This window comes from Muscardinus avellanarius (assembly GCF_963383645.1).
Source record: "Muscardinus avellanarius genome assembly, chromosome: 10".
Lineage (NCBI taxonomy): Eukaryota > Metazoa > Chordata > Mammalia > Rodentia > Gliridae > Muscardinus > Muscardinus avellanarius.
In genome coordinates, this window is record NC_137796.1 from 112,812,070 (window position 1) to 112,831,937 (window position 19,868).

A 19,868-nucleotide genomic window follows, 5' to 3' on the forward strand; every position below is an offset into this window, starting at 1 on the left:
GGGTTCCTGGAAGCCCTTCTACCTCTGGGCTACGCTCCCAGACCTGTTTTATATATTTTTAAATTTTGGAAACAGGGTCTCTTAAGCCAGCAAGGCTGGCTTTGAACCTGTGCAATCCTCCTGTCTCCGCCTCCCAAGCGTGGGGATTACAAGCGTGTGCCACCACGCCTGGCCCCTAGCCCTGTTTTTTTGGAGGGGGGGGTCTGGGAATGGAACCCTGAGGCATTTGACTTCCGAGCTACACCCCCTGCCCAATTTTTTATTCTTTATTTTGAAACAGGGTCTCACTGAGTTGCGGAGGACCTCACTAAGTAGCTGAGGCTGTCCATGAACCATGATCCTCCAGGTCTCAGCCTCCCGAATGCTGGGATTACAAGCGTGCGCCACCACGCCCGGCCTCCTATTTTTAATTCTTTATTTGGGAACAGGGTCTAATTTGCAGGTGGCCTCACTAAGTAGCTGAGGCTGGCCTTGAACCTGAGATCCTCCTGTCTCAGCCCCTGAAGTACTGGGATTACGAGCGCGCGCCACCACGCCTGGCTCCGGCTCCTTTAACAGCTGGTGGCTTCTCCACCATCACCGCTGCGGCCGCTCCACTTCATCTCATTTGGAGGTCTCCGGCTCCCTCTGCAAACTCTTGGGGGTGTGGGGTGAGGGTCAGGGACAGCGTCCAGCTCACCCCCGCTGTCTGGGTCTTCTCTGGGTGGGCACACAAGACGCACGGGCGTGGCTCGTGTGACATCATGTGCAGACTGCGTGGCTGGGAACTTCCTCCAGGAAGCCCTCCCTCGCTCCCTGTAGCCGCGGTGACCACTGGTGTCCAGGTACCGCGGCGCAGCACAGGCCTCTGCCGAGCTGCTCCAGAGCATCTTGTTTATTATTAAAACGCTCCCCTGGCCCCGGGGAGAATCAGGACGTGCCACCTGCCACTCCTGGCAGGTGCTCCTGCTCAAGGCAGGGACACTCCTCGAGCCGGCATTCTGCCCATGGCGCCCAGGAGGGCTGGGCCTCGCGGCTGGCCAGGGGTGCCTGACGATGGCCGTCCCTCCTCCCCCAACCCCTGGTACCTGTGTGAGCTGGGGCCCCGGGATGGCGCTCCCGGCAGGTGGAGGCTGTGAGGCTGAGCAAAGGGCTAAGCTCCCACCCGCCGCCTCAGGGCTGGGGACAGAGTGAGGGCTGGCTGCCGGACGCAGCAGGACGGGCTCCTTTCACCCACCCTGGGCGGGTGTCAGGCAGTGCCTGGGGATGGGATGCTGTCCTTGCTGTGCCGGGCTGACCTCACTGCATCCAGCCCAGGGGGTCCAGGAAGTCACGGTGGTCACATCGGTTCCGGCGAGGACTGAGGTGTGGCCCTGGGAGGTGCTGGGGGCGCGACAGAGAGGACCAGCGCCAGGTGGCCTCTGTAGCCACCCGGGCCGCCCCAAGGCCTAGGGTCAGCAGGACACTGGCAGGGTGGGCAGATGGGACCAGGGAGCCTCCAGCTGTCCTCCAGCCCCCAAGGAGCCCCATCCATCTCGGTGCCTCACAGGGATCGGGTTGCACCACGCGTTCTCACCCTGGGCCATTGGCGGACACCTTGCCCCTGCTTGGGGCTGCCAGCTCTGGGGTCTGTGAGGTGAGACAGGCAGGACATGTGCGCCCGAATAGAGGGGCGCGAGGGAACCTCGCTGGGGTGCCCCCAGGGCCGCCCTGGGGGTGCAGGCAGAGTCTGGGTGGGCCCCACATGCTGCTGGGAGGGGTCGTCAGGAGGGTGGCCCAAGGCAGCAAAGGGCCACCACTTGCCCACCTCCGCTTGGCCAGGCCCACAGCCGCTCTGCACAGTGGTTGGGGAAACCAAGGCAGGAGGAGCTCCTGTGTGGCCACAGGCAGGATGGGGCAGGAGCTCTTCCCGGGGACCTCACCCTATCAGTGCCTCTCGCCTCTGGGCTGGGGCCAGGCCAGCCCATGCCTGCAGGTGCGTGGCAGCCCTACTCCACCTGTCTCACGGTCTATGCTGGAACTCGGCATCCCCACTAGCCTATGGCCCCATGGGAGCAGGACCCACCCGCATGTCCCCAGCCTCTGGGCGCTGGGCCGAGGTCGCCAGGGTCTCCTTGGAAGTCCCCAGGCCTGCAGGCCAGGGCTGGACGCCACAGCTCCCTTCCACGCAGGCTAAGGGCTGGCCTTGTGTGACAGGAGGAGCCGGCCTCCCGGGCTTGGTGGCCTTTGCCTGTTTGTTTCCACCTGGGTAAACTGAGTCACAGAGTGCTTGAAGAGGTCCTGACCTCCTACCATCAAAGAATAACATGGAGCGGGTGTGGTGGGCACGCTTGTAATCCCCACGCTTGGAGGCTGAGACGGGAGGATCGCACAGCTTCGAAGCCAGCCTCAGCTACCTAGTGAGGCTCTCGGCAACTCAATGAGACCCTGTTTCCAAATAAGAATATAAAATATGTCTGGGAGTGTAGCCCCCAGATTCCACCCCCAGCACCACACACACACACACACACACACAAAAGATAACATGGGCTCAGGCTCACCGGGGCTGGGGTGCTCCTGGGCCACGGTCCCGGAGCCAGGTGGACCGCAGGGTGGGGCGAGGGCGGGGAGGGGCATGGGGAGCAGAGACCCACCGCCAGGCTGGCTCGCCCAGGAAGGGCCTGGAGTCCTTGGGCCTGGGTGCGTGCCATGACAGCAGAGGTGGGGAAGGGGCTGCGATCACAGGATCTGTGTTGAGTGGAGGCAAGGATTTTCCTCTAAGAGGCTGGTGTGTGGGTGTCTGCACCGAAGCCCAGGCCCCAGGGGCCATGGGCTACCCAGGGCTGCCAGGCGGGCAGCTGGAGGCATTCCACGGCCAATGGCACCCTCTGCTGGTCTTGTTGGGCACTTCCCAGCCCCGAGTGGCCTTGGGCAGCTGCCGCCGGACAGGACTTGGCTCCTCCCTGCGGATGCACTCAGCTGTATGACGTAGGCCACACCAGGGGCCGAACTCAACCCCCATGAGCGCACCCGCAGGGAGGCCCTGGCCCTTGGCTGGGCCTGAGGAGGGTGCTACAGCGTCTCATGCAGACCTTGAGAAAGCTCGGTCAGGGGTCCGCCACGGCGCAGATCCCCATGAAGTGTGTCTGGCATTCCTTTCTTCATAAAATTATTTTAGGATTATTTGGATTAATATGCATAATTGGAATTTTATGTATAAGTATTATAACTAAAACTGATGGGCAGCGGCTTGTGAGAGACTCAGGCAGCAAAGACTTTTTCCCGAGAATAAAGTTTGGGCCAAACATTAAGTTCAAACTGACCTTAGTTTGGGCCACTGTATAAGATTGAGTTCGAGTCAGCCTTGTGAAGTGAGACGAAGCACACTATGATCATTTAAATGTCTGGCACCCTGCCCTGAAGTCTATAAAGAATAAAACTTTCCCCGTCCTTGGAGTTCCTGCCTGCATGGCCATGCCCTTGCTTTTCTGCCAAAACAGAAAGTATAAAAATTGTAGCAGATCCTGAATAAAATGGAGAAGCTTAAATCTGCTCTCGTGTGGCAGTTCTTCTCTCATCCACCTCGGCTTTCTCTCACCAACACACGAACCTCGACTCTTACTAGGGCTGGACCCCGGCAGCGGGGTTCCCAAAAGTGGACATGTCCTGGGTCCCGATGGGCACCGCCCTGGGCCTAGACCCCAAGTGGGGACTGGGGGCCTAGGTGGGCTTGAGGCTCCGGCCTTGGGGGGATACAGTGCGGGGCTCTGGCTGTCACAGCAGGTCAGTGGGATAGCGGGACCACAGGTGTGGGTAGGGGGCTGCTCCTGGGGCCATGGGGCGGGGAAAGGGCTGCTGGAGGACTGCTGTGGGCGTCACCCACCCCCAGGTCCACTCCGAATACCGCCTCTCCCCAAGGGAGGCCCCCTGTGGGCAGCTGAGCAGAGCCAACCACAGGGAAAGTTCCAGAGAACCACCGTAGAAAAGATTGGGCGGGCAGGTCCTGCGGCCCGCTCCCTGCCCGTCTCTGGGCACAGGAGGGTGGGCTGGAGCCTGGCTGGCCCTTTAAGATGGCAGTTCTCTGGCCCTGAGTGCCCCTCCCCCGAGGCTGCCCAGCAACAGGAGGCCCTTGGTGTGTGCAGCGTCGCTGGGGCGACCAGGAGCGTGTCTTCCTGGGGACAGAGTGGTTGGTGCTGCCCTGCTGACTGCCCGGCGACTTCCCCTCGTCCCCCACCCGGCCCAGGCCGGGCGGCCGGCACCATGGCACAGACGGAGGTGCTCCTGACCAAGGAGCCTATCCCGCAGACGGTGCAGCCCTGCGAGCTGCCACCCAAGGTGTACGAGGTGGCCTGCAACACGGGCGCACACACGTCCTCGGGCCTGGCCACCGCCGGCTTCCGCACCGCCAAGTACCTGGTGGACGAGTGGTTCCAGAACTGCTATGCCCGCTACCACCAGGCCTTTGCGGACCGCGACCACTCGGAGCAGCAGCGACACGGGAGTCGGCAGCTGGTGGCCGAGACGGAGGCGCTGGCGCGGCGCACGCAGCAGGACTCCACGCGCAAGGTGGGCGAGCGCCTGCAGGACATACACTGCTGGAAGTCAGAGCTGCAGCATGAGGTGGAGGAGCTGGCCGCCGAGACCGAGCTGTTGCTGGCCCAGAAGCGGCGGCTGGAGCGCGCCCTGGACGCCACCGCCATGCCCTTCTCCATCGCCACGGACAACCTGCAGTGCCGTGAGCGCCGCCAGCACCCCGACCTCGTGCGCGACCGCGTGGAGGTGGAGCTGCTGAAGGTGCGGCCACGGGGGCCTGGCCACGCCGACCCCCGCTCCCACCGAGCCCCTGTGGGGATCGAAGCTGACCCAAGCTCCCTGTGGGGCCGAGCGCGGGCTCCCCCAGTCCCAGGGCTTTTGCGGGGAGTCAGGCATGGCCAGCGCTGGGGTGTGGAGGTGGGGGCTGGGAGCTAGTCTCACCAGCTAACGCCACTCGAAGCCGAGGCCCCAAAGATGCCCTCCTCCCTCAAGTTCACTTCTCCCCAGAGGTCCCCTGGAGCCCAGCGTGCCTGGCCCTTGGGGGCCCCAGGACAGGGGAGCTCTCCAGGCCTGGCCACACTCCTGGCTCTCCAGAATTCCTGCTTAGAGCTGGGTCTTCCTATGAACAGGCTGTGAGCCTGTGAGCAACGGTAGAGATTCGGGGAGACAGCCAGCCCAGGGGCCTCGGGAGTCCCCACCTGAGCTTGAGTGAAAGAACTCGAGTCCCCTCCTCCCTGTGGCCCCCAAGGCCCCCTGCCCTGAGCCAGGGCTCCATCGGGGAGAGTCTGACAGGAGCAGGGAGACAGGCCACCAGAGGGGCCTGGGGGTGGAAACTGGCCACGGGCTGTACCCGGTGGAGGAAGACTGGCACCACAGGAGAGGGTCCTCCACACAGAAAAGAACCTTCACAGCACTAAGGGAATGCAAGGGCTCCCTTGTATTCCCGGAGTGGGGTGCAGGCAGCTCAGGGAGGGCGTCTTCCCCAGGGGCTGGGGTCTTTGGAGGTGGTCCAGGGACCGTGGCAAGGCCAGCCCCTACCCTGGAGCCTGGGAGGGTCTGTCGGGTGGCCTTCCCAGCAGCTCCCAGAAGAGAAGAGTCTACCAACAGAATGCCTGAGAGCCTGGGACAACCCAGGGAGAGCCCGGGCTCATGCCGGGGGTCTGGGGTGGGCCCAAAGCCCAGCTCCCGCTGCAGTTCAGGCAAGGGGCTGATGCCGGCCCACTGCGCCAGGCTGAGGGCGGGCCGCTCAGGCTCAGGCGGGGCCTCCTCTCCCCAGGAAGCCGAGCTCATCCGGAACGTTCAGGAGCTCCTGAAGAGGACCATCCTCCAAGCTGTGAACCAGATACGGTGGGTGGAGCGGCCCCCAGCGGCCCCAGGGATGGCGCCCCGTGCCACACCAGGCTGGCTCTGGCCGGACGCACTGCCTGGCTGCCCAGAGAGGGCGGGGCTGCAGGGCCCCCGCAGGAGGGGGCGGCTGAGCATTCGCGGGGGCCCAGGGCCCTCCCCAGCCGGGCCAGGCCGGGCAGGCACCGGGGCCGCCGGCATGCAGGCCTGGGAAGGGTTCCCTGCTCGCGGCCGGGCCCAGCGGAGCCTGCGCCTCCCCAGGCTCAACCGCGAGCTCAAGGAGACCTGCGAGATGGACTGGTCCGACAAGGTGGAGGCCTACAACATCGACGAGACCTGCGCGCGCTACAGCAACGAGAGCACCCAGGTGCAGTTCCACCCGCACTCGGCCAAGTTCGAGGAGAGGTGGGCCCCCCGCCCGCGGACCCCTCCTAGGCCGGCCCGCCGCCCGGTGAGCTCGCAGCCGTGCGCTCCTGGCGGGGCCACCGACCCCCGCAGCCCGGTTCCTGCCCCGCGGCGCTCCGCGCGCTGCGCTTCCGCAGGCGGCCGGCAGGGGGCGCGCGGCCGGGCGGGGGGCACCGCGCGCGAAGGACTTGGGGGGCCGTGGAGGGGCCGCAGGGCCGTGGGGGCGTGCCCACGGGGCGCTGGTCCAGCAGGATGGCAGGTCCGTGCGGCGCAGGGAGGGGTAGGGTCCACGCGGAGACGGGAAGGCGGGTGCGGAGGGTCCACGCGGGCACAGGGGGCGGGGCGCGGGCAGCGACACAGCCGTCCACGAGGCCCACCCGACGCCCCGCAGCGCCTCCACACCCGAGACGTGGGCCAAGTTCACTCAGGAGGACCTGCTCCGCGCCGAGCGCGAGCGCCTGGGCTCGGCCAACCTGCGCACGCTCATCGACGCCATCCTGCGGGACACCTCCGAGGACCTGCGGCTGCAGTGCGACGCGGTCAACCTGGCCTTCGGGCAGCGCTGTGAGGAGCTGGAGGACGCGCTGCACAAGCTGCAGAACCATCTGCGCAAGGTGGGGCCACCCGACCCCATGGGGCACGGCGAGGGGCGGGACACGCCCCCCGGGACACACCTCCGCAGACACACCCATAGGAAGCTGCCCACTGGCCGTCCATCAGCGCTGGGACACGCCCACCCGGGACCCCCCCCCCAGACACACCCATAGGAAGCTGCCCACTGGCGTCCATCAGCGCTGGGACACGCCCCAACACACCTCAACTAGAGACAGGGAGCCCCCTGGCCCAGTGACTCCTGACCATTCTGCCGGTCATGGCCTCCTCTCCCTCAGCCCTGCTCACTGGGAAACTCCAAAGCAGGCGGCCACATCACTCTGGTGTAAACTCAGGGTCCGTCTGGAGGTGGGCTGCAGGTGTTTCCACCTGTGCAGCTGACCAGGAGGGGCTGATGTGGGCAGCAGGTGGGCAAGGAGGAGGAGCTGTGGGCCCTCGACTCCTGGGCTCCCCACCAGCCTGGCCACCGGTGGCTCACTCCCGGTTCTCAGTGTGGCCTCTGCTGCCCCCAAGTCCCCTGAGTTCTTGACCAGGGCCAGGACAACAGGCTGCAGGGATGCCCTGAGGCCTCTGGGTGCCCTTGGATGGGCTGCCTGCCGGTGCCGGGGAGCCCGGCCTGGCACGGACGGCGCTGTCCTCTGCAGACGCTTCGGGAGATCACGGACCAGGAGCACCAGGTGGCGGAGCTGAAGCAGGCCATCAAGGGCAAGGAGGCCCCGCTGCGCGTGGCCCAGACCCGCCTGTACCAGCGCTCACACCGGCCCAACGTGGAGCTGTGCCGCGACACGGCCCAGTTCAGGTGTCTGGCTGCCTTTTCCTTGTGCACACACAGTGCACGCGGACTGGGTCCTGGGAGGGGCGAGAGTGTCGGGGTCCTGGGTCACCCCGGGCTGTCGTCTGGGACTGGTTTGCCCGGCCCTGTGCCTGGTGTAAACGGTGTGGCCTGCATCCCTGCTGAGGCCTAGAGGGACCACGTCTTCAGTTTTCCTGATCCGTTGAATGTCCAGCTGTCCTAAGCACAGGAGCCTCTTCCTCTTTCCCTGCCCGTCAGTTTGTTTAAGGAGCTGGGGGCCTTCTCTGTCCCATGGTGGTCCTGCATGGGAACCTCAGGGAGCCTGCCACTAGGTGGCGCTGTGGCCTGGGTTCCTTGCATCCCAGCCATAGGCTCCTTCCCCTCTGGGTGCAGCTGGTGGACTCCCTGGGGTCCATTTGAGGGCACGACCCATGGCTGTCCTAAAATCCTGTGGGGCCGCTTTTCTGGTGGGTTCCACTGGGACTCTTGGGGTCCCGCCTTTGATCTCGAGGGCCCATCCCTCCTCGCCCCAGCCTGAAAGGCAGGTTCTCTGGGCAGCCGACTTGGCCCTGAGCCCAGCTCGCCACCTCTCGGCCCCCCAGGCTGCTGAGCGAGGTGGAGGAGCTCAACATGTCCCTCGCTGTGCTGCGGGAGAAGCTGGGGGAGGCGGAGCAGGCGCTGCGCAACCTGGAGGACACGCGCCTCAGCCTGGAGAAGGACATCGCTGTCAAGACCAACAGCCTCTTCATCGACCGCCAGAAGTGCATGACCCACCGTGCCCACTACCCCACCATCCTGCAGCTGGCTGGCTACCAGTGACACAGCCCCAATAAAGAGCGCCAGAGTTTCCGCGTGGCCGTGCGCCTGAGGGGGGCACAGCCACCATCCTCTGGGCCGGCGTCCCGGCCTTGTGCACCCAGGCTTTGCCTGTGGACCCCATCATTTCAGCTTGGGAAGGGGAGGGCTCAGAGTCGGGGCCCGCAGTCCCCATGCCTCAGAAGACAGCCGCCCAACTCCTGCTGCTGACCTGCTACCCCAAGGGCCCGGCGCAGGCCTCCCTCGCTGTCTGCACCGGGACCCCGAGCCCAGGCCTGCCCCCACTTGCTGACACCCTTCAGGGAGTTGTCCCCGCATGGGCAGGGGACGCAGCAGGCCCTGAGCAGGCAGGGTGGAGCCCCTGCGGCAGGCAGCCTGGCTGCCACGGTGCCCCTCCAAGGCACGGGCCAAGCCAGCAGAGAAGGTGGCAGAGAAGGCCCCTGGCCTTCCCGGAGCTCGCCAGGCCCGGCCCTCTGCCCCGGCTCTCGCTGCCTCTGGTGCTGCAAGCGAGGCCAAGGTATGGGTGGGGGTCTTGTTGGTCCCACTCCCATGGGGTTGCTCCATGCAGCTGCCCGACCCCGGTGACCCCAAGGGAGGAGAACTTAAGCCCGTGCTGCGGATAGAAGACCAGCCTGTGCCGTCTGCGGCCCCAGCCCTGGGCCTGGTCAGGGCGCCTGCCCTTCCGCAGCCCTGGCTGCCACACGGGGGAGGGCGAGAGTGCAATTGCTCAGACCAAACGTCACCTCCCGTCCCCACGGAAACCAGACCACTTGTCGCAGATGTTGGTCGCCACAGCAACAGCTGGAGCCCTGCCCTTGCTCTTTGGTGCGCCATTAAGATCCGCCTTGGCTTCTGCCACGCAAGTACCCGCAGCGGGATGGCCGGCTGGTTCCGTCCGGCAGCAGAGGCCGCGGCACCGTGCGCCAGGGGGCTGCTCGCAGTGTGGACGGCCTGAGCCTCTGCGTTTCATCTGGGAGCTGGGAGCAGAGGCTGCAGGACACACGGCTGGCCCCAGGGCCCTCAGCCCACGGACTTGCTTCTCAGCCCCACCTGGCTCTGGGCCTGCCCTGCAGGGCCGGCGGGCTGCACTTCCAGACACCACCGCTGTCGTCCAGGAAGGAGGGGAGCTGGGGCATGGTGGGCGCCGCTGCAGAGCCCCCTGCCCAATGGGGAAGGGTGAATTGTCTGGCCACGGTCCCCATCCAGTGTCCAGGGCAGGGTGGCGCTGCTGCCCGTGCTGGCCTGGGTCCCCTGGCTGTGCCCTGCCCCCCGCGGCTCTCCATCAGAGCTGGGGCGGGGAGGCATCCGTGAAGAGGCTGGAGATAATAGCTCTCCCTGGGCCTCCCTCTCAGCCCATTAGCGCTCGCTTGAGCTGAGCAGGCTCTGCACACACCGTGCCCTCCGCAGCTCTAAGAGCCCCTCGTCCTGGGCCACGAGGGGGTGACCTGGGCGGGTGACGGGCGGGGCGGCGGGTGCTATTCTGAGCCCTCAGCATGTTCCAACGCTCCAGGTGTGAGGACAGTCAAAAGACCCTCCCACCTGTGCCCCCAGGCGCTGGGCTCCCATGGGCAGATGAGCCGCGTCTGCAGGGCCTGGCTCTGCAGGCGATGACCCTGTGCAGGCAAGGATGGCTTTCCCCACCGGAGCCCCAGAATCCCACGCCGAGCTGCCTGGCCAGAACCCTGGGGTCCCTGGCTCTACTCCCACCCTGTCCAGCCCCGAGACCTTCTGGACTCACACGGCTCCTCTAACCCAGAGGTCCCTCTATGGCGTACCCAGCCGCCTGGAGATCAGGTGCAGCTTGCTCCAGGAAAAACCCTCAGCCGCGGCTCACAGAATAACCGGGATGATTCAGGCCACCACAGCCGGTGGCAGGGTTGAGGTTCAGCGGCTGACTGCGGGTGCTCTGCCCACGGTGGCCATGTCCCATCTCCTTGGGCTGGAGGCACAGGACAGATAAGGCAGCCAGCTCTCTCTGGCCTCCCTGCCTCCCAGCCTCCCTCGGGGCTGGTATGGGGCAGAGCCACTTCCAGCCATGGCATGTCACCCTCCCCCCAGCTCTGCAGGACCCCGTCACCCCTGTGACCCCAAGCCCTGAAGTCAGCCGTGCTCCACCCACCAGCCAAGTCTGACACAACGGGGTAGCCCTGGCTTCTTCCCGTGCACACCCCAGCCGCCCCGTCTGTGGAGCTGAGGGACCCCGGGCCTCCGGCTACGGAGTCTGACCTTCCCTCTGGCCAGCCTTGACCATATCTGTCTTTGCTCAGAGATTCCAGACCCCTTCCGACAGCCAGAACCCCACTCAGACCAACCCCTGGGCCACAGGCCACAGTCAGCAGGTCCTCTGGCCCCTGGGCACCAGCCGAGTCCTCCTCCTGTCCAGCCCCCGAGGAGCCTCACTGCCCCCCAGCAGAGGAAGAGCCTGAGCCCCTCGGTGTTGACAGGCTCCCCTGCAGGCACAAGCCCCTCCCCGCAGATGAGGCGTGGGGGCTGTGGGGACGCACGGGCGCCCCTCCGTGAGGGCGTGGGGGCTGTGGGGACGCACGGGCGCCCCTCTGTGAGGGCGTGGGGGCTGTGGGGACGCACGGGCCCTCCGTGAGGCCCCGCCTTGCTCTCCCGCCTCGCAGAGACGCTGTGGCTCTGTCTGATTTCTGCCCCAGGACCTATCATCTGCCCCTTGCTGAGATGCCTCCCTGCACTGATCAGGGCAGGATCCTGGGGGACTGGCCCCTCCCAGGTCCTTCTCAGACAATTTTCCCCCCTTGCAGAGCCCCCCAGCTCTGGGAGGGTCCAGCCAGCCGCACAGGTACCGTACATGGTGAAGGCCGGGCTCTCCCTGGGGCAGCCCTGCGGGTATGGGGAGCACCATGGGGTGGCGGGAGAGGGGCTCCGGGTCCTGGCGTGGCTGAGGCCTGCAGGACCCCCGTGGCCTGGCTCTGCTGTCTTGTCCACTACCTGGAACCCTCCAGCCGCTTCTGAGCTGCCTGGCACCCACTTTACAGGGGTAAACCAAAACTTGGACCCAGGAACCCATCCTTCTCTGGGAGGCACAGGCGTGCCAGGAACAATTCTGGGGCAGCCACAGAGAAGCTCCTGCCTGCCCAGCTCGTGCGGGGACGTGGTGCCCGGGGCCGGTGGAGCCGGCTGGTCTGCACGCTCCCTGCTGAAACCTCTGGGGCTGCAGCAAGGGCGGGGCGTCAAGACCTGACACCCCTGCCACCCACCCGCAGCCGCAGCCACAGCGGGCAAAGACAGCTGTCCCCAGAGGGGCTCTGCGGTGTCAAGCTGGGCGCAAGCTGTCAGCTCAGGCCAGCAGCCCCCGCACAGCCCACAGATGCGCCTGCTCAGCCCCCGGCCGCCTTCCCTCCCACTGGTCGCTGGTGTAGACAGCAGAAGTGCAGGCTGGGGCAGCTGGGCTGGGGCTGGACTCTGGGCAGGCAGCACCAGCAGACGGCCAGGCTGCCCCAAACCCCCCACAGTCTGGCTCAGGGAGCTTCCCTGGGAGGCGCGTGCTCAGGCCTCCCTGCCAGGCCCTGGTGGGCTCGCCTTCCAGGGGTGGTGTGCCCAGCCCCCACCGCCATTGCCTGGGGGGCCAGGCTGCTCTGGGGCCACCCAGGGACACAGTCCTTGGCTCAAGGGGTGCAGTCGAGCTGGCCCTTGTGGCCAGTGGCCCCGTTACTCGCCTGGGCACCCATCCTAACTTTTAACCCCTCCCGGGCTCTGCCATCACGTGGCTCCACGTGAATGGGGCGGCAGGCTCGGCTCCAGTGGGAGAAGATCATCTTCATGATGATTACGCCCCACCGTCGAGCCACCCAGCCCAGACCTGCACGTGAGCAGGAGGGCTGGAGCCGTGCAGGCTGCAGACCCCGGGACGGGCAGCCGAGGGTGGGCGGGCGGGCAGTGGGCAGAGGGCCCTGTGGAGCTGCCCTCGGCTTGTTGATCTTGGACGGTCCAGGGGAAGCCATAGGCGCCAAGCTCGGTGAACGATGTCTTTCACGAACATGGGGACAGCTCCTGGCGGCATCCCCGCGGTGGTGGGGAACATAGCCATGGTGGGCAGGCAGCTTCAGAGCTGTGAGGCAGGCTGGGTCCCTCTACCCCAGCAGCAGGGAAGGCTCAGTCCTAATGTCCACCACACAGGGACAGGAGCAGGGACCCAGCAACCCAGAGCTGCGGGGGGGGGGTGAGTGGGGGCTGGGGCAGGGAGTCACAGGGACGCTCGCATGGACACCCATACGTATATATTTTTTGGAAACAGAGTTTTGCTAAGTTGCAGAGGGCTTCTCTAAGTTGCGAAGCTGGCCTTGAACCTACGAACTTTCTGTCTCAGCCTCTAACTTTCACTCTTTACAAATTGTTACAAAGTAGACACAACCCCAATGTCCATCGACCATGCAGGCGGCACCCAGATACTGTGGACTTTATTCAGAAGGTTCCAACACCTGCTGCAGCTAGGAACCCTCTGCTGGGTGAAATGACTCTGTCACAAAAGGGCAAATACCTTACAATCTCACCAGGTCCCTCAGAAGCCCGTCCACAGGCAGAAAGCCTGACAGTGGTTTTCAGGGGCTGCGAGGAGACGCGGCGCCACCCTCGTCCCGGGGAGCCCTGGCGCAGCCCCTGGGCGGGCTGGAGTGCCAAGCCTGTGGGAGGAAGGCAGCCCAGGGCCCGGCGGAGGGAGAAGCCGCATCCCCAGCCGCACGGCACAGCTCCTGGCGTCCTCCTTCCTGGACGCCACTCACACCTGGGGCCACCGAGACACAACGGCCAGGTGTCAGCCGCCGCCACCTGGTCTCCCCACCGCCCTGCGCAGGCCGGCCACCCTGACCCACCCAGAGGCAGCTCGCAGTGGTGCCCGGCTGGCCGCAGCCCCGCAGGGCGTGGGGAGGGCTGGAGGCCTCAGCCTCATCAGCCTCTGCACGAGCGCCCGGGTGGAAGAGCCCGGGGCTGCCAGTGTCCTTTCAGCGGGCCCTCAGAGCACTCCGGCCCCCGCCCCGCTCCCTGGGACCCACGTCTCCCCCTCGGTTCCTGCTCGGGGACCTTGGCTGGGCCTTACCCCACCTGCTGCTCCGTCCCCAGGACACCGAGGGCAGGGCCCGACAGGAGCCATCCCCATCCGTCCCCGCCACCTCACCCAGATACCCCGGCACCGCGCACCCGGGCCAGCAGAGCCTCGGTTTCCCTTGCCGTGCGGGGAGTGGCATCTGCTCTTCCTGTGCGGCCCTCCCCACTGCTCGCCCTGCTGGGCAAACAGACACCTCCTGTCCCCTCCTCGTCCAGGCCCCGAAGGCCGGATCTCCTGAGCAAGGTCGCTGGGGACTGCTGGAGCCCGGCGGCCAATAAAACCCATCGATGCAGACAGTGCGCCCATAAAGCGGGCCGCCGCTCGGCCCCAGGATGTTTGCTCTGCGCCACCCCCGCCCGGCTCCCCTGACTCACCCGTGGACCCACAGCCCCTCGCCCTGTCCCGTGGCGGCCCCTGCTGTCCAGGCTTAGGGAGGCCGGTCAGGACTCCAATGAGGTGCCCTGGGGGTGTCCATCCTGGTCTCCTGCCCCATCCACAGTGGCCAAGCCTGCTGTCCAGGACCCACAGGCTACATGGAAGCTTCCAGAACATCTCCACGGGCTCCTCAGGCCCCTCCGCTCGCAGGCTGGGGTCTCTCCTTTCCGGCCACACGCTCCCGGCTCCCAGCCATGCCAGGGACCATCTGCCTCTACACCACCCACCCGTGTGTCCACTGGTTTGGGGTGCTGTCCCCCGTCCAGCCTCACCCCTGCTCTCCTCTCCCTCTCCCCCTCTCTTTTTCTGATCGAGCCCAGGGGCATTCTACCTCTAAGTTATACCCCCAGCCCTTTTTAAGTTTTTATTTTGAAACAGGTTCTCTCTAAATTGCTGAGGCTCCCACTACGTTGCTGAGGCTGGCCTCGAATCTGCAATCCTTCTGTCTCAGCCTCCCAAGCACTGATACAGGCGTGCGCTCAGGCGCCCGGACTCTCGAGCTGTTGCTGCAGCTGTGGTGAAGCCCTGGGCAGGGCTAGGGCTCACCTGCGCCTCTCCCCTGCCCGCCTGCCCTAGCGCCCATCCGCGGTGGTGGAGCTCACGTCCCGCGGCCCTCTGTGCTGCGCCCTCGACACGCTGTTCCCTCTGCCTGGAACACACTTCCAGGACCCCCACACAGGTGCTCAGGGGAGTAAGAGGATAGGTCCAGCTGTTGGGGCGCCCGCCATTGGGAGCTCCCTGCCCCCCCTCGGGGCCTGTGTGGTGGGGGCCAGCAGGACCAGGGAGGCCATGTGCTACTCAGGCTGGGGGGGAGGGGCGTGCGCCAGGAGTGCAAGGCCGAACCAGCTGTGCAGGTGAGTGTGCGCGGCCAGGCAACCAGGGCCTGGGTCCGGCAGGCCGCGAGGCGGGCTGTGGGGTAAGGAAGGGGCTCTGGGGCCTCAGGTGGACAGACGGGGTGCGGAGACACCTCTGGATGACCCCGGTCCTCAGCAGTGGGTCCCGGCCATTGCTGCACCCTTCAGGGCAGGAGAAGCTGACCTGGGGAGAGGTTTCCCAGCCCGCTGTGCCTCCATCCCAGGGAGGACGGGCGGGAGCTTCAGTGCGAATGGGCCTCAGCCCCCCGACATCCCTTGGGGTGCCTGCCTCAGGAACGGGGCTGGGTGTCACCAAGGTAACTCCAGCAGAGTTCTATGGGACCCCTATGGAGAATACCCCCTCCAAGGGCTGCTGCCCAGGAGGGGCCCACACTTTCCGCCTCCGTGAGCCTGATCCTCCTTTACCCTGCCCCGCTCCCCTTCCCGGAGGGGGATGGTCACGCCGGCCTGCGCCTCTGGGCTCAGCTCCACCGGGGCCGGCAGCCTTGCACCTTCAGAGTGCTTTGCTTTGGGCCAGTTTCACTCTGCTCTGGGGACAATATTTGCTTTGGAAAAGAATCAAACATTTATTCTCTAATTTATTCAGGGAGCAGTTGTCAAACACAAGTGCCCGCAGCAGGCAGACCATGTCTGCAGCTTGGCCTGCGTCTCTGGCTGTGTCTGACCCACAGCACCGCCTCGCTCCCCAGTCCTGGCTGCCTGGCCCCGCGCTCTCCTGGGGGCCTGGGTGGTGTCAGGCAGGCTGCCCCAGAGCAGAGGCACCCGTGGGCCCGACTGCTCAGGCCTAGAGAGGCCCGAGGCCCGGGACCCAGGTGAGGCGTGGCCGGCGCTTTGGCTGGGAAGGGAGCGCAGAGCCCTCAGGGCGACCCTGGTTGGCATTTGCGTTCACCCACACCGGGAAGCCCTCCAGACTGTTTGTGCTGGGTGGCAGCTCCCCCGCTGTGTGCTCCCCTCTCCCGTCTGGCGGGGGCCCCTCCAGGCACAAGATGCTCAGTACCCGCACAGCCAAGCCTCGGTGCCTCCCCAGCCACCCTCCTGGGCCCTCCGGATAGGCCCAGTCCCGCGAGGCCAGGCCATGGGGCCAGGTGGGTCCCTGCTGCCTGCTCTGGGACAGATGCGGGTCCATTAGGTGGCGGGCGCCCAGGGCGTGCTGCCTCCGGGGTCCCAGTGGCCCTGGCTACCCACGGCCAGCATAACTCTGCACCTCCTGCCCCCAAGATCCACAGAGTCTGGGCGGCGAGGAGCCAGACAGCTGCCTGGCCCTGGGAGCTGGGGAAGCAGAGGCCTCGGGCAGCTTTGATTCCATGGGGCAGTGCTTGAGACTGCCGTGAGGAGGCTCCTGTGGTGGCCGGCAGCTGGGCAGCCCAGCATGGCTGCAGGGTGGACAGTTACCAGCTCCCCCGGACTGTCAGGGGCGTCTACCCCCAGCAGGCTCCTGGGGGACCCAGGGAGACTGAGGCAGGCTCAGCGGGGGCAGGAGGGGCGATGCCCCCGCCTTCTCTGGGGCGTGGCCTGGCCCCAGCTGCTCAGAGCTCGGCCAGTGCAGGACAGGAGGGCGGGAGCGACGGCTGGCCACGGCACAGCCCACCGTGCTGCGTCCACTGCACCTGGCCGGCGGCCCACCCTCACGCGGACACGGAGGAGCACGGGCTCCACGCGCCCCTGCCTCCAGCCGATGCCAGGCCTGCCAAGCCGGACACGGCGCCTCACAGCGTGCTGGTCTGCATGCGCCCGTTGGCCTCACGGCTGCCCGCCAGCCGCACCGCCTCCTGCAGCCGCCCGCTCTTGTCCAGCCGCGGTTCCGTGGTGTCTGCGTCCTCCGTGCCGTAGCCCCTGCGGAGGCACAGAACTTTCCGGAAGCTCTGGCGAAAGTTGTCAGAGAGGAAGCCGTAGAGCAGGGGATTGGCGCAGCTGTTGGCGTAGGACAGGACCACCACGAAGAAGTAGAGGCCGGCCGAGGTGGGCTCCTCGGGCAGCGTGAAGGCCAGGTTGACGATGTTGACTATGAAGAAGGGCAGCCAGCAGCCCACAAACACCAGCACCACCACCACCACCATGCGGGTCACCTTGCGCTCCGACCGCCGCCGCCGCGCGGAGCCCACGCGCACGCCCGAGGCCTTCACCTTCACCACGATGAGCAGGTAGCAGAGGCAGATGACCAGCAGAGGCCCGAAGAAGCCCAGCACGGACGTGTAGGTGATGAAGGCCGCGCCCCACAGCCCCACGGGCTCCGGCCAGCTGAGGTTGCAGGTGCCCCAGCCCTCCTGCACATCAGCGAAGACCAGGAGCGGCAGCGACATGAGCAGCGAGAAGGCCCAGACGGCCGCGCTGGCCAGCTTGGCCACCCGCGGACGGCGCCAGCGCGCGGAGCGCAGCGGGTGCACCACAGCCAGGTAGCGGTCCACGCTCATGACCATCAGGCAGAAGATGCTGGTGAACTGGTTGATGCCGTCCAGGGTCATGACGAGGCGGCACAGGAAGGGGCCGAAGGGCCAGTAGGAGACAGCGTTCTGCGTGGCCAGGAAGGGCAGGCCCAGCATGAGTAGCACGTCGGCCACCGCCAGGTTGAGGATGTACACGTTGGTGACCGTCTTCATCTTGGCGTGACGCAGCACCACGTAGATGACCAGCGCGTTGCCGCCCAGCCCCACGGCGCACACCAGCAGGTAGAGCACGGGCACCAGCACTGCCCTGGCCCCCACCGAGGGCGCCGGCCCCGCCAGCGTCCCGTTGCGGCTGCCTCCGGTGCCGGCCGAGGCGTTCCAGCTGGGCGTGGAGGCCGGGAACAGGGGCTCCATGGCGGCGGCCGTCTGCAAGAGAAGAGAGGACACGGTGAGCGGGCCCTCCAGCATCCCTCCCCGCCTGCCCGGCCCCACCTGCCCGACGGCACGGGTAAACACGATTAGTCATGTTCAACTCAGCCGGGAATCACATTAAGCAAATTGTTTGGAAAACAAGCCCAGAGAGGAAGGAGCGGCCGCCGTGAGGGCAGCGGGGCAGGCGTCCCGGGGAGCCGAGGCAGACCTCATCTGTCGATACTGTGATAGCGTGTGGTGGCAGCCGGTGACCTCCCGCCCCTCAGCTCCCCGGCTCACCCACACGGTTCCCAGCCTGGGGATGACATGGTGCCCGGGCCTCTCGGAGTGCCAGCATGGGGGGCCGGGCGTGCATCACCTCCTGCGGCCCCGGAGCAGAGGGAAGGTCGGGAGAGGGTATGGGAGGAGGACACGTCCGCCCCAGCCAGGGCAGGACCTGCTGTGACCCTGTCTGGCTCTGCTGGGGAGTCCAGCGCGGGGCTCCGGGGGCCTTGGACCCTCCTCCTGCGGGAGCAAGGCCAGTGTCGCTGGCTCTGGGGATGGCGGGGCCCTGGCAGGCAGCGTCCGCCTCCTTGCAGAGCCTGTCTTGAGTCAGTGCAGCAGTAATGCCCCAGAGGTCCTGTACCTGGTCAGTGGCCAGCCCGCCCACTCTAGGTTGATGTGCTCAGGAGCACTGGCCAGGGTGTCAACACAGCTCTGAGGGACACAGGCTGGGTCCACTTCCACTTCTGGGGGACTGGCTCCCTTGGCCGCTCTATGGCCTGGGGGGGGGTTCCCTCCACAGCGATGGCAGAGACTGCCAAGCCCCAGGCAGAGGACACCGTGAGCCAGACCCCGGGCCTCCCCATGGAGGAGGGGCAAACGACAGCACAGAAGGGTTTCACCAGAGGAGGCGCACAGGGCCGGGGTGGGCTGGGCCCGGGCAGGCTGCTGGGCTCCCGAGACAGGATGCCCACACATCAGGTCAACTGGCATGCATGCACACGTGCGTTACGTCTCATTGCTCTGCGTGCATGAACTCTTTGATAAAGACGACGTGCTCAAGAGAAAAAAAGAGTCTCCGCCGAGAGGGGCCGGTGGCCTCCGACAGGGAACAGGCTGGACCCAGTCCTGGCGACACCAGCGGCTGAGCAGATGAACGCAGAAGGCCAGGAAAGCGGCTTGGGGGAGCCCAGAACCAACACCACCACCACGGAAGATAGAGGAAACCTCCTCGCCAGCACCTCCACTGCAGGCACCAGACCTGGCGCTGCTGAGAAGCAGGGTCTGGAGAGCGGCGGGAAGCCCCACGGGGTCCTTCAGCTGATGGGGCCGGCGGACTCGGACCAGCACGCCGAGGACGGGTTTCAGCCTGCCTAGGGTCCTCGCCGAGGCGTGGATTACACAGCGTCAAGTAAGTTTGGTTTTTAAGAAGGAAAAGGAACAGGTGCCTACTTTTAAAATCACAGATCGCTGGAGTGAAAAATACAGTCATTTAAAGTAACAAAACACCCTAAGCCTGTCAGAGTCAGGATCAACTCCAGTCTGGACAGCGTCAAAGAGGTAATCGGTGAACCGGAAGAGGTCAAAGCACCCAACACAGCCCCAGAGACAAGGGGGTCAGGCTGGCCTGGAGGCCTGACAGGAGGGAGGGGACGCATCTTTCAGAGTTTGCCGGGCCCTGGGAACCTGCACAGCTGTGTCATAAGCAGGATGAGTCACAGCAGACTAGCATGGCCCCCGAGGAGCAGAGCCCCAGGGCAAGGAGAAATCCTAAAGAACACCCCAAGCCTGGCGCAGTGGTGCACACCTGTAGCCCCAGTACTTGGGAGGCTGACATGGGAGGATCGCAGGTTCCCGCTTCGTGCGTGATAACTTAGTGAGAACCTGTTTCAAAATAAAAAATGATATAGAGTTGGGAGGGCCCCGAGGAAGAATGTTCCTGGGTTCAACCCCTATTACCACAACACAAAAAGCAAAACAAAATCCCTGCCAGCCAGACAGAATGTAAGCCCGCAGGGGGACACCAAGGACCACCCCTCCCACCAGTGTGGAGGCCGGCAGGAGGGGAGGGAAAGGGTGCCTCCTGGTCCCACCCCGCGCTGTGCCTGGCTGGGTGCCAAGGGCTGCGGCTGTGTTGGGATGCTGTGTGAGGTGGGTAACAGAACCTCCACCTGTCATCCCGGTGCTTGGGAGGCTGAGACAGGAGGATCGTGGGCTCGCCGTCAGCCTCT

At 65.8% G+C, this 19,868-nt stretch overlaps 2 protein-coding genes across 3 annotated transcripts; one reads left to right on the plus strand and one right to left on the minus strand.

The window, feature by feature from the left end:
- Positions 1-4,218: 4,218 nt before the first annotated feature.
- TEKT4 (tektin 4) lies at positions 4,219-8,464 on the plus strand (the record flags this gene model as incomplete). 2 transcript variants are annotated; one of them, XM_080704646.1, is made up of 6 exons in its annotated part: positions 4,219-4,752; positions 5,768-5,838; positions 6,097-6,240; positions 6,632-6,854; positions 7,497-7,651; positions 8,248-8,464. In XM_080704646.1, the coding sequence occupies 6 exons, from the start codon at positions 4,219-4,221 to the stop codon at positions 8,462-8,464; spliced, it is 1,344 nt and encodes a 447-aa protein (XP_080560772.1). The 2 variants fall into 2 exon arrangements, with proteins under 2 accessions (XP_080560772.1, XP_080560773.1); XM_080704647.1 differs by having other exon boundaries at positions 4,219-4,737.
- An 8,081-nt stretch (positions 8,465-16,545) lies between these two features.
- Positions 16,546-17,637, minus strand: SSTR5 (somatostatin receptor 5; the record flags this gene model as incomplete). The annotated part of the gene is made up of 1 exon (XM_080704747.1): positions 16,546-17,637. The coding sequence occupies one exon, from the start codon at positions 17,635-17,637 to the stop codon at positions 16,546-16,548; it is 1,092 nt and encodes a 363-aa protein (XP_080560873.1).
- Positions 17,638-19,868: the final 2,231 nt, after the last annotated feature.